At 43.6% G+C, this 13,857-nt stretch overlaps 1 protein-coding gene across 1 annotated transcript; it reads right to left on the reverse strand.

The window, feature by feature from the left end:
- Positions 1-542: 542 nt before the first annotated feature.
- Positions 543-9,598, reverse strand: LOC306785779 (lysine-specific demethylase RSBN1L-like; the record flags this gene model as incomplete). Its single annotated transcript, XM_079280264.1, has 8 exons — positions 543-2,220; positions 2,706-2,817; positions 2,929-3,096; positions 3,288-3,430; positions 3,529-3,666; positions 7,649-8,328; positions 8,729-8,857; positions 9,112-9,598. 8 exons carry the CDS (start codon positions 9,596-9,598, stop codon positions 565-567), a joined length of 3,513 nt encoding a protein of 1,170 aa, XP_079136390.1. The 3' UTR covers positions 543-564.
- Positions 9,599-13,857: the final 4,259 nt, after the last annotated feature.

The following is a 13,857-nucleotide window of genomic DNA, read 5'->3' on the forward strand; positions in this document are numbered from 1 at the left end:
CAATTTCTGTATACATTTTCTCACATTGGTGCTAATAACATCTATACTGTACAGTTTTGGTACATACAGTATCATACAGCCCTGTGTGAGTCAACCAACGTCCAGTCTGAAAACTACTTGTTCCGGTTTTGGAGTGCTTATAAACAACAAACCTCATCTACTAAAGCAACGTATGTATGAACGTATGTAATTCCTACAGCGGGGAGTAAGGATGGTTGTTTTCAGATTGGTTAGTCCAGTACCTAAAATAGGTGCTTTAAGAGCGAAGCTAAGTAGTGCACAGGCACTGACGCATGGGTCACATAACAGTTCATATAGAGCCTACATACATTCGCTAACAAACGTGAAGTGAGCTACTTAGCTTACATTCTTAGGCCCCGATAAAATACTTGGAGAGTGCATCCTTTTTTTCACTACCACACTGGAATAATGTGGCTGCGACATTTGTGACGACGTCAATTACACATTTAGAAAGCCCAGTTTACGTCTGAAGGAAGGATGCATTTTCAAATACTTTAACAAAAGCCTCAGTGTAAGTTGTACAGTTAAAAAAAGTCTAGACTTTCATATTAAGAAGTCTTTCTGTGTTTGGGGGGTGTGTGTTTTTAGGGGCTGTTTTAATGAGTGCTGCTGCGGCCGAGTGTCCTGTAGGGGTGTGTCGGGTTTCCCCTGCACTGTGTCCTTTACTTTTGGACCTTTGGAGGGCACAACTGTCCGATTGTCAGATCCGGGCTTAGAGGAAGAGCCTCTAGAGTCACTGTGGTGGTGGGTCTTAGGCCGACTGTCTGTGAAAGAAAGGGCCAGAGTTCGGTGAGCCTCCATCGGCTTAAAGAGGTCAAAGGTGATGAGTGTCCGTGGTGGTTTGTGTTCTGGTGGCGCAGGACCAGACTTCTTCCTCTCCTCTTTACTGTTGACGTCTTTCTCCTTCTTTCCATCCTTCTTAACCTGAATATTTGCAGGTTTGGGAATGCCCGTTTTCCCGTCCTCTCTGCCCGACTTTGCCTGCACCCCCTGTGTGCTCGATGCGTTGCCCTCTTTGCCCTCCCTGTGACCGCTTTTCTCCTTCTTCCCGTGTGAAGACTTGTGTTTATGCAAACAGGCGTCCCGGGCCTCCTCTCTGTTTGGTCGTAGGAGCGACGCCCCCTGTGCGCCTCCCCTGTCTTTATCGTGCTCCTTCTCTCTCTTGACGTGGGGTTGCGTCTTTAAGTCCCACTCCTTGGCCCACTTCTCGTCTCTCTGTGCAGGCAGGGAGGTTTGAGAGGCTTTGCTGCCCTCTCTTGTCCGCTCCTCATCCTCTTTTTTCCTCACCTGCGTTATTGTACCACCCTCTCTTCCTCCCTCAGCCTTAACTTTCTCCTGCTCTCTCACCCGGTCCTTCCCTCTATCTTTACCCTTCTCCCTTTTCTCTCTTTCCTTCTCTTTACTCCTCTCCTTGTCCTTCTCTTTAAACCGCTCCTTTTCATCTCTCTCTCTTTTTCCTTTATCTTTTTTGATTTGTGGGGAGTTGTAAGTGCTCATTATACTATCTTTAGTTTTCTCCTTCACACCATGACCTGGTACAGTTGTCTTTTGCTGCCTCTCGTCCTCCACGTCACTCTCCCTCCTAATCTGCTGTAGTGACTTTAAGGACGAACTGTCCATTGCACCCTCCTCATGGCCCTTCTGCAGTGTCTGGCATGTGTCTGCACCTCCATCTCCCCCTCCAGTACCTTCCTCTTTCTCATCTTCCTCAGTTTTAGGCTCCATGAGTGTATGAGTGAGAACACCTTCATCTCTCGCCTTCTTGACGAAAGGTCCAGACTGTGTCGTCGACAACCCCTTTATCTCAGCTCTGCTCTCTTGCTCTTCCTCCTTGAAAATCTGTGTCGGAGTTTGTGAGGGCGGCCCTTCCTCTTCCTCGTTGTCCTCATCCTCCAGCTTCATCAGCATCCGTACAGCAGGCCGACACTCCCTCCTCTCAACCTCCTCGTCGTCTTCCTCTTCGATATGAAGCGTTTCTTCTCTAGGTGCACACTTGTCTTCCTCCTTCGCTTCGTGTTGGTGATACTGTTGGAGTCTAATGTGCCAGGCCAGACTGCAGACAGCGGACACGGTTTTGAACTGGTGGACAACTCCTCTGGGAATGAAGTAGATATCATCGTGGTAGAGCTGGATTCGGGCGTATCGGATCCCCTCCCTCCTCAGCTGGTTCAGCTTGGCATCATCGATCCACTGTACACACTGTAGAGGCAGTGAACACGGGAGATTTAGTAATCCCTCAATAAAATGAGCAAATGGTTTAATTCTGTCATGCTAGAACGAAAATAAATAGTGTGATCATGTATTGCACAGGCTGACAGTGAAGAATTCCTCGACTCCAAGTTGATTACCAAGAGACAACGTGGCATGTCAGAGGTAAAGAAACACTTAAAGCTGAATTTCTTTACTTTTTTGTACACTTGGGGACAATGCAACAAACTGTAAACAACTTTGACATGTTGTCACCATATAAAGTTGACATGGTGAGAATGTTTACACATCCAGCAGGTTAAGGGTTTCTTGTAAATCGAATCGTCACCCTCCAAGCTCTGTTTTTGGTCTCCTGGGAGGAATATATCTCTTTAGCGGCTAAATGCTGTTATGTTTGACATTTGATCTCATAAGCAGAAGAAAGAAAAACCCTATTCATACCACCGTATCATACTAGGCATGATTAACTGACCCACCTGAGACAGCGGAGGTTCGTGGAGGTCCAGCTGCAGCCTCATGACCACATCTGGGAAATCTCCAGCGTGGAAACACACAACATCTTTGGTGATCCGTCCGGGAGTATCACTCCTACAAGGCAACATGTAAAGTCTTGTTTACTAATCTGAGGTATTTAATACAAATGTGTGTGTGTGTGTGTACTGTATGCGATAAGGTAAACAGATGTCACTGTGTACTCACTCCTCTCCGCAGCGGACAGCCTTCAGCACACCGACGGCAGCAGTAGTTTGCCTCTCAAACCCCTGACCGATGTGGTCAGCGTGGGCTCTCGTCCGGTCCTCAAACAGCATCTCCCTGGGCTCACTGGCTCTGGGTAGATACTGCAGGTTCTTTATCTCATTGGTGGACCTGAAATTCATTCATTCACAACCGTCAGGATATGGTGAAGTACCTGTCCATGGCACGTTGAGCTGAAAGTACTTCACTCGTTTAGCGTCATGAGCTTTACTTCAAACTAATTCTTTAGAAAACGAAGATGCAAGCGAGACGACAACAGCTGTGCACTGGCTCACATTTACAGACTCAATGTGTCAACCCACCTTTTCCTTTTGAAGGGTGACTTTGGCATGTCTGCCATAGGGATCATCTGTTCTCCCGGTCTGACCCACATTATGGGGCCGTCATCGCTCTCGGTGTGGCTCTGCAGCCGTAGACTGGACAACGTTCCCCAGGGCAGAGTCCGCTGCAGAAACATAGGGCGAGAAAGTTCGCGTTAAATAATGAGTTGTCGCCATTCATGGGGTGTGTGTACACACATGCAGGGATAACAAACACACTCACCTCCAGAAAGGGAGAGTCCTCTAACATGTTGATGAACTCGGGGAAGTAGTCGCCAACCTCTTCGTCCACAGCACCGACCAGACTGACCTGCCGCATGGCCCCGGCACGGTACGTTCCCTGGGAATAAGTCCGCTTCACCTGCAGGAGGGAGCACAGAGAAGACAGATTAGACCCTCGCCCGGCAGGTATCACAATATCCCACTCTGACGTGTACTTTACTGCCAGCTGTGAGACGAGCACTGCCTGTGTGGTCTTAACATAGTTGGTGAGACCTTTCCACTGCACCTGCCTTTGACAAAGCACTCTGCGTGGTAGTTAACAGGAGCTTAAATGCAAAGAGTTCGGTCATCAAGAGAGGCAAATGTCAGCACACGACAAATAAAAAGGCAAGCTATTGTTACTGAGGAATGAAAGACTGCTTTACAGAGACATTTGTGGAAACAAAACTAAAATGTTCAAGCACTGTGGAGTCCACTATCAAATCTAGACAACCAGAACGACTGACTACTAAATCAGGACTCAGGTTCACGAGTCCCTCAGCCGACATTAAGGGAAGAATTTACTGAACAAACGTCAACATCTAAGTGTCCACTTGAACATTGTGAATGAGCTCTCATGAAGCAGAACAATTGATAAACCGTTAATGTGTGTCAATCAGGGGGAATTCAATAGTTCAAAGCTTCATTCATTCGTGATTTTTGTGCATGTCTTTGTGTCATTCTGTTTAAACACCGTATTTCTGCACAGTTGCAGATTAAGATTAAGCTCCACTAATATGAGTACTATACAATGTACAATCACGGGTTTGGGTGATAAAGCGTCGCTCCAAGTGAGTTTTAATTAATTCAGTTAATTAAGATTAATAACTTACGCTAACAGTCCACCTTCGACTCTCTAACACACACAGCGAGTCTGAACCTACGAAACCTACGAAACTTAACGAGTAATATTCATTAAAGACAGTTGATTCAATGAAAAAGACCAACTCATTTCATCTATTGAATCAGTTTATTCAAATTTAGGATTTTTTTTAAGGGTGATGATGTCATCAAATATGATGACAGACATTCGAGGCTTGTTCGAAAAACCAAAATGGAAGCTTTGAATGTAAAAAAAAAAGAAAAAAGGCCAGAGCCCTAACTGTGTGTGTGGGGGAAGTAGACAAGATGTTAATGTAACGATATGCCACTTATTAAATATGACTGTTACTATAAAGACAGGTGCAGCAGTGTCACAATTTTAAACATTTTGGAATTACAAGCAAGAATATAGAGAGTACGAACAGAAACCAAATGACGACCTGTGTTTTAAGGGTGCATCACACAGTGGGAGTAGGAGGATGTGTTGGCCTTTAACGATAGATAACGACACCAGATGCTGACTGAATTAATAGGCCCTGTACGTTTTTATTTAACATCTGCCAATGTGTAAACTGTTCATAAAAAATCTGTTCTTTAGAGCAGAATATACTCATTTCTTGTAAGACCTCCAAGTCTAAATGTTAGCATCGGACAAATAATCCCCAAAAGTGTGGCAGAAAGTCTTTTTTTACAATTGAAAAAAAGTTTGAATTTTAAAACCAATCCATATTTTATCTATTCTGGTGTTGGTGACTTAAAAATAATTGACGAGACCAGCACAGCACAGCACTGTTCAACAGAAGATTTATATTCCTGCAGAGAAATGAGCGGAACTAAACATCAAACCTGTCAGGACCGTAAACAAAGAGAGAGCATGGACACCGAACACATGGCGTTCACTCAGTAACGACCACCAGACCTCCAGTCACACGTTTGCCCGAAATACAGCAAAAGAAACAGTACTTTTTTACCTTTTATTTAACAATATATATAGTACGTTTTGCTATATCCTCTCTCCAAGTGTACTTGACTTTACTCAACATAAAAATGGAAAAACAAAAAAGTAAAAAACAGGCTGCAGCATCACAAGACTTCTAAACTGTGATTCTCAAAGTGAGAAAAGACCCCCGGGGCCTGTGACTCATCGCCCGCAGGAACAAAGCACTTTTAGAAAAATTATGAAATTCGTGCGTATTTTCGGCTCTTGGGCCAAGCTGTGGAATGAATGCATGTAATCGTGCATCCGTTACTGGCACGCGTTGGCTTAGTGAGAGTACAAACTCTCTCGATCGATTGAAGAGCAAACAGTCATGAGTCACTCGCTCACAACTCGAGGGGCGACGAACGCTGCTGCACCAACACTGTCCATGTCATCAAGTGACGCCAAGGACAAAATGGCTAAATTAAGAAAATATGCCGACAGTTCTACCGAGTTAGTTTTTTCCTGATAACAGCAACAGGATGAAACTAATTAAGTCTTCCTGTCCGAAATGAACTCTTCATTTCTAAAAACATGTTCAAAGGATGTGAGATAAAACGGATTAAGGTGTAGGGTGGACATTATTTCACTTGAAATGTAATTCAACTAACTGCTGCCTCAGTGATTAGATTTCTAACATGTCCACACTCCACACCACTACGCTTCCATTTTAAAACGCATACATGTTCCTACGTTTACACTGAGCGTCCACACTAGGCCGAGGACGGGTACGCTTGAAACCCCCGGGGTTACCTCCTAGAGTAGACGCGTGTAAACGCATACGTTTTAAAACGATGACGTAAACACCCGCGTTTGCTACTTGATTGGGTCTTTGCAGTCTTGACGTGTTTGTCCCTGATTCGTCGCGCCCCTATCACGTGACCCTTTTCTTAAAAAAAACAGCAACAGCCTTGTTTATCACTCACTACCAGGTTAATTCAACATGGACAACTGATTACAGGCCTTGTTGTCTTCACTAGCAGCTGCGAAGTTAAATTCTGCATTTTATAATTCTACTGCTGCCGACATGCGGAGGAAGCAGCTGTTACTGGAGCGACGTGTCCAGCGGCGTTATCAATCCTACGGAGCAGACCGTCTGAAGTCACGGTTAGCGGCTTTGAGGAGGACGACAGACAGAAAACGGAGGACTTTCCTTTATTTATTGATGCTTATTTTGTTCTGCACAACTATTGTGAAGTCCACACATTAACTGTAAAGGAACAAAAGCATAAAAGCTCTCCAGTACGACAGACTTCAGCTGCAGAGTGTAAGAACAGAGAGGAAATGAGTGAGAGACATGTGTTGACCACATCTATGGACCCATAATCTAGTCAACTTTGATGTGCAAGTGTTCATTTTAAGTCAATTTGATGTGAGAGAGCAAGACCTGCAGCCATGAAACTAAGACTGAAAAATAAAAACTTCTAAGACTTTCCAAGAAATGTGTCGGTTTGAGTTTATAGAGGAAGATTTTAGAGACGATCTTAATTAAGCACGACCGTTCATCAATAAAGACGACGATAAAACTCTTGTATTTTCTGTAACCAATCAACTTCCTGTTTACAGCGACACCCACGTGCCCAGTGTACGTGAAGAGTCACGTGATATTCGCTTTCAGGCGTGTTAGTCTGGACGGAAAACATTTTGCAAACGATGCTGAAATGCCGCGTGGACGGAGACCGTAGTTAACTGGAGATACAATAGATGTATTAGTTATCACGAATAAAACATTTGAGAAGAAGTTAACGGTACTTCTTTTCAAATGATTTATTTGAAAATAGACAGACAAGAGACACCACGAACCAAACCAGCGCCACCACGAAACATCTGAAATGCAGCTGCTGCTGCCTTTACGAAGCATTCAACCAAAACTTTTTGAACTCGTATACAAGTAAACTTTTTAAGTGCCACTCCAACTGAAGGCGTTGTAATCCCCATCAAGAAACCATTCTGTAAAGCGGCAAACAACGTGACACACACACGAGGGCTTTCTGCTCCAGTAAACAACCTGGACGCTGAAACTCTTTGAGACAAGTGAAGACGACCCGAGGCAGAGAGGAAAGCTCTGTCTGTCAACAGACTGACTTCAACAAACTTCAAAACACACAGAAAAAAGTGTCAGCGTGTTGCTTCAGCCTGCAGCAGTTTAATCTGTGCTGCTCCTTCAGACTACAAACTGAAACACTTCAGTGTGGACAGTTCAGCATCCTCTCACACACAGAGAGCTTTAAACCATGTTGTCTGCTGAAGAGAGGCACAATAACACAAAGAACAATCTTACCTGAGAGTAGAAGTTGATCATGGTCGTCGTCTCTATGTCCTTCTTCCCGAGCACCTCCATCTTTACTGGCGCATTGGGGAAATTGTAGGAGAAGTAGTCCAAGAAGTCTGGGAGGTAGGATGCCGCCCCGTGGATGATTCCCATCACAAAACACGCGGCCTGGGCCTCGTCCTCGCTGAACGACAGGGTCACAAACTCCTGGGCGAACCGCTGCATCTCAGCCGGGGACAGACCGGAGAGCTGCTCGGTGTAGGCGTGCGCCACGGACGCCCCTCCGTTGGCCTGCTGCTCGACGTGGATCAGACGACCGAACTCCAGACCCGACAGGCCCGGGGCGCAGTGGAGAGGGGAGCTATAGCCGAGTCTTTCCCTGACCATGGAGGAGATGGCGGCAGAAATAGCGCCAGTAACAGGAGGGTCCTGGTGGAGGTGTTGTTGTTGTTGTGGTGGTGGTGCTGCGGTGTGGAGTAGACTGCTGCTGTTCCCATTAATTCGACTGAGGAACTCGGGCGGACCCAGAGACACTCCCGAACACACTGTCTGGCAGGAGCGATGGTACATTTTGGGTCGGCCGTGCCTCTCCTTCACTCGCTCTCCATCTTTGTGCTTCTTTTTCTTCTTCTTCTTGAGCTTCTTCAGCAGGTCTTCTTCAGACCCAGATTTGGGCTTCTCCTTAGACTCTGCAATGGTGGAGAAGACATTTATACACTTAGTACAATGTTGAGCATCATGTGAGGCATCTATTTTATATACTTCAGATTAGATGTGAATTTTGACAACTTTGGGTTACGGTGGGTGTAACTGTAATGCATGGTTAGGTGTTGTTATGAGCATGAACTATCAATCAATGCCAAGTTTCCCTCTTAAAATCAAGAGTTCATTCAAACTTCTGACATTCTTATAAATTGGATATTTAACCATATTGGACTCATTTTCTACAATCAGAGATGACTCAAGCAAAGGGCCTCAGCCACAGCTCTAGCATCACCATCTTTAAAGGACTCATTTCATTCAGTTATCCCAAAACAATAAAAACAATGCTTCTCACCCCAACTGATCGACGTCACATGTCACTCCTACCTTTCTGCGGAGACATCACTTCTCCGTTTTCTCTTGCAAAGTCATGTAACGTTACAGGTGTCAGCGTGTGATTCTTCCACTCTTTGCTCTTTTCCTTCTTCTCTGCGTCCTTCTCCTTCACGTGGTGATCTGAGAGGAGCAGAAGAAGAGGCGACGGAGTGAGGTGAACTGCCGCTAAACATCCATGCTGGGCAACATAACAGACAAACAAACATTTCCACGTGTATAAATCACCATCTGGGCCTAATAGATACTGGGGCCTGTGGTAGGGGGCATTATGTAATCATGTACTCAATCGTTTCATTGCAGCATTACTCACGCAGAGTTTTAAATGTGCCCACGAAGTGGTTTGACAGAGCAGCGAGCTGTCTGTGTTGCCCTACCTCTCTGTAGCATTTTCACGTCGCCGTTCTCGGTCTTTGTATGGCAGCTAGCTGGGCTCACTCTCTCCACACCAGCGGCGGAGCTCCGCTGCGCTTCGGTGCTTTTCTCCTTGTGCCGTTTCTCTTTCGCCTTTTTCGTTTTGTGAGGCGACGCGAGGAAGTTGCTGATTTTGAAGATTTTCCGAGCGGGAGTAGCTGGGACCGCGGTGGCGGCGGAGTGGCTCGCCTTGGCCGGGCCGAAACTCCATTTCGCTGGGCTCCCACAACTCTGCTTCCCGTTGTGTTTTTCCCCTGCGCACACCTCTCCGTTCAGTTTCCTGTGCTTCAGGCCCTTCTCCTCCACGCGGACCTTCTTAGGGGGCGGTGGGTAGATGTCGCTGGAAGACTGCGGTCGGCTCTCCGGTGGTCGTTTGGCGATCAGGGGTTTAGGGGAATTTTTTGTTTTGCTGTTTGCTGCGAAATGCATGGAGTCCACGGCCTCGGCCATCTTGGAAGTTTCTATTTTTTACGGTCAGACGTAACTGGTGCGTGAGAGCCAGGCCGGGGGCGGGGCTTACGGGCTGCGTGACGACGCACGCAGCGTCTGTTTACAGCCTGCAGGACAACAAACAGTACTGTACCGCTCACTGTAGAGCTGCTGCACCATCACCAGAGGACAGAGGAGGTCCACCAACACAAGAGGGCATTCATGATCTCACTACAGTCACTTCTGCTCTGTCTGGGCTGGACAATCACTCCCAGTTATCAAATATGCAGGAAAAACACGGAAATGTTGCAGAATTCTAAATAACAATTCTTATTCTTGAAAAAATATTCACGGATTTAAAGTTGAATAATCTAGTTTCATTAGAAAAGTTTTTGGTTTTTGGGAATATTTATTTAAAAAAAATGCTGACGAGACCTAAAATAATTAATTCGTTTTTGTCATAGTGAGCAAGATTGCGCTGAGGTTGGCTGCCATGTATGTACATATTTATTTAGGATGGAGCTTTAGACTTAAGATTTTTATTCCCAACATGCTCCTAAATAACTAAATAATAAATAACTTAAAATAGGCCAAAGAGGGCTTTACAATATGTAGCCTACAACATACTGTATGACAAAACAGAAGTTAAAAGGAAAATATGGATCAGAGAAGAAACTTCCTTGATTGTGTGATAATTGTGTGTGATGGTTACACTGTTGCATCCAATGAATGGTTCTATTTTACTGCCATGAACAAAAATATTAAGTATTTAATACTTTTACAACAAATGCCTCAGTAAGTTCACCATGTTCTAAAAAAAGCCTAAACATATAAACCTAATTTGTAGATGCATATATTGGTATTAATTACTAAAGAGAGTTGGTACATTACAAAAATGTTTGCATATGTTTATAATTTCCTGATGAGCTTTTAAAAAAGTGTCTTTAAATCACAAATCCTCATGAGACCAGTTTAGATATTTATAACATTGGTGCACAGTGTCTTTGAGATAATAGTGTCAAATTTCCATCTGTTACAAGAAAGCATATATCGTATATGTTTTAAAGTTCAAGTCTAAAGTAGTTGAAATAGAATGAATTTGTATTCTGAGATGATTCTTTAAAATGCCACGAGGTGGCAGTATAATGATGAAAATTCAATGTGGGGCGTTTTTTTTATCAGCTCTGTGAAAATCATCACGTCTATTGACCCTCACGGCCGTTATTACAGCTTCTGTAAAAAAACATTCGCAAATGTTGGGAGGGGTCAATTGAAAACATACCAATTTCTGTTGCACAAGACGTGGTCACTACTTTTACTACATCCAAGATTCGAGTACTATTATTCACTTAAAGTCAACATTTTGTGATTAACACTTCAATACAATTCCTAAACATGATGATGAAAGTTATCTTTTTATTGTGGCAGAAAAGAGACACAAGTCCTGCAAAGAAGTGGAAAATTACATTTCTCTCAACCGTTCAGTCAAATGGTCCTCTCTCTCAGTCCACATCTATTCATATGCTCCTCTTGTTTATCTGCCACTAAAGTAGAAGTCTTAATCTGCCAAAGAGATTGTGTACATATCGTTCATCAGCGCTGACATTAGCTTACTCTAAAATGAGATTTGTTTATTTCTTTTGACCCAAATTGTTCGTCGGGTGAATGTTACACTCAGCACTGACACTTAAACAGTTACCACAGAGAAGACGACACAGTTTGCAGAATAATAAAGTCAAGGTTATTAAAAGGCAGTGCAGACAGAATAACCCTTTTTTAGCACCTTCAGACGTGGTGGAAAGTGCATTTATTTAAGTACATATCTGAAGTACTTTTTACAGTGTGGTATTAGTCTCTAAATACCTTCCTCCACCTTGACCTTCAGTATTCTAAAAAGAATAGTCAATGCAAAGTAAATACTTTTATCAGCCTAAAATCTGCTTTAAATAATGATGTAGAATTGGGGCAGGGAAAAGGAAACAAACGATTCACTCAGTCACACATTTCTGTGCATTTACATGTACAGTGTATTATGCATGGTTCCGATTAATCACAGCTGTGAAATACACATCCATTCAGTATGAACATCAGGATAGGATATGATGAAAAATCCAACAGCTTAAATCTAATGCCTGTATGGCAACTGACTATATGAAAAGTTCATGACAATAAAGCTAAAAAATATGAACTAATTCTTGCCTTTTTCTCATGCATGCCAACGTCACAAATACATCAACTTTCATCTCAGAGTCAACTTCCCTCGGGCAGAAGATGACAGCAGCAAATAACCCATTCCCACGTCACCACGCTTTCCATATCCTTCATCTACACAAAGATTCTTTAATATAAATTTTGAAGAAATGAAGTGCAGGCTTTTGGATTAGAGACAAATTGACCTGACGTTATCTGGTGTTGGCTATAGCTGTCGAAAATCCAGCCCAGATGTGAGAGACACTTTGGTCGTTTCATTTTTAACAATCTCTATTGGTCGATTGACAGATGGCAAAATAATGTATCAGTTACTGAAAGAATTAAGATATTGGCAATTTGTGTGTGTGTGTGTGTGTGTATGTGTGTGTGTGTGTGTGTGTCTGTCTGTCTGTGTGTGAGACACATGGAGTACCAAAGAGTCGAGATATTTAATTTCAAGCTGATACACACTGATCTACAGGATTAAGGCAGGTGTTGTATGACATAACTATTTTGCCAAATGAATATATGTTTATTTGTTCTTGGCATGCAAACAGGGAGTCAGCAGAATAATATTGACCAGGTTGGTTTATACCTTCAAGCAGGCAGATTGTGGTATTACAAGGGACTGGCACTGCACTACGACAGTCGTTGGGTTTACTCCAGTTTAGTTGGAAATGGGACACTTATGCACATAACAGACATGACCGATGACACTGCTCCTCTGCCCAAAGTGGAGGGAGATGAAGTGGTCTGCCAGGAAGCCCAGGCAGCTAAGCAGGACTGATGGTCAGATGTTTGTTCTAGTCTGCATGGAAAAAACCACAGTGTTTACACGATCCAGGATCCAAGCCAGCTCAGTGGGGGAATTCAAAAACACTTCATCCCAAGAGGGCACCCTTCGGAGAAAAAAACAGCTGTCCATAAATGGGTAAAGTCAGTCGTGCGGGTATTATTGGGAATAATAGAGTTCCTAGCAGTACTCCGCAGAACGAAATGGATTCATTTAGATTGGCAACTATCAAAATAACTGACCCTCCTAGCCTCAATCAACTGCATTAATCATTATTGTTAGTTTGTTGTGGCTAAGCAACGACTGTCTGAGATGTATGCTCGGCTGTGCTGTAAAATATGTGGCTCTATGATAATAAATCAATACAGCCTAGTGTTCAGACAGAAGTCTCTCGAGAGTGTAAACATTTCTCTCACACTATTTCCCAGTGTAAGTGTTGAAGAACTGAAGTGACTGTGAAAGGTGGAAGGACACTTATTCCTGGCTTATTCCTCTTTTCCAGGTTAAAAAACTGAAATGATTGAATCCTTTTCTTTGACTCTCAAACTGTTGCATTTTAAGTTGTTATGCCGTTTCTCCAGACGCAACTTCCAGGTCATGGGTGTTCTTCATTGAGTTTTCTTCCACCGTCACTTGTTTTTTCATCTCTAACCCGATGCTTCCCACAGTCTAAACAAATGGTTCCCTTTGTCATCATCAGAGAACAGCTGAGAAATCTCTCCAGCTTAGTGCAGTCAGAGCAACCGGCCAATGAAAGAGACGGAGAACAGGAATGTACAAGGGTCACGTTTCATCGCAGTCTAAAAATAAGACAATTTAAGTGGACTAATAACTATTCAAAATGCACACATTTCTGAAACATCAAACACTGGCATTGCATACAATCACTCATATCTCCTATCCTGTGGTAGGACGGACATTTACACCCTGAGTCTGAGAAACTAAAGCCTCATTATCTAAACTCCCTGCCAAGCAGATGCCTCATTTAGTTCATGTGACTGTGTTTTCTCTCTTTCTTTTTTTCTGACTATATGAAGACACAATGAATGAGCAAAGAATCAAAATCTTGGGATAAACGGACAGTCTGCACACAGCGAGCTTAGTCTCCCCACCCAGAGATTCAGAGATTTCCTCACCAATTCTCAAAAATTGTTGCGGATTAGTACTGTCACAATAAAGTCAATAGCACATGAGACATTTCTCTCCCCTGGCATGACATTTGAATCAAATGACCTTCTTGGATAAATCTCACATTCCTGACTTTCATTATTCAGAAGCTCCACTAAACCATGCAGCT

Source organism: Melanostigma gelatinosum (assembly GCF_949748355.1).
Source record: "Melanostigma gelatinosum genome assembly, chromosome: 1".
NCBI lineage: Eukaryota > Metazoa > Chordata > Actinopteri > Perciformes > Zoarcidae > Melanostigma > Melanostigma gelatinosum.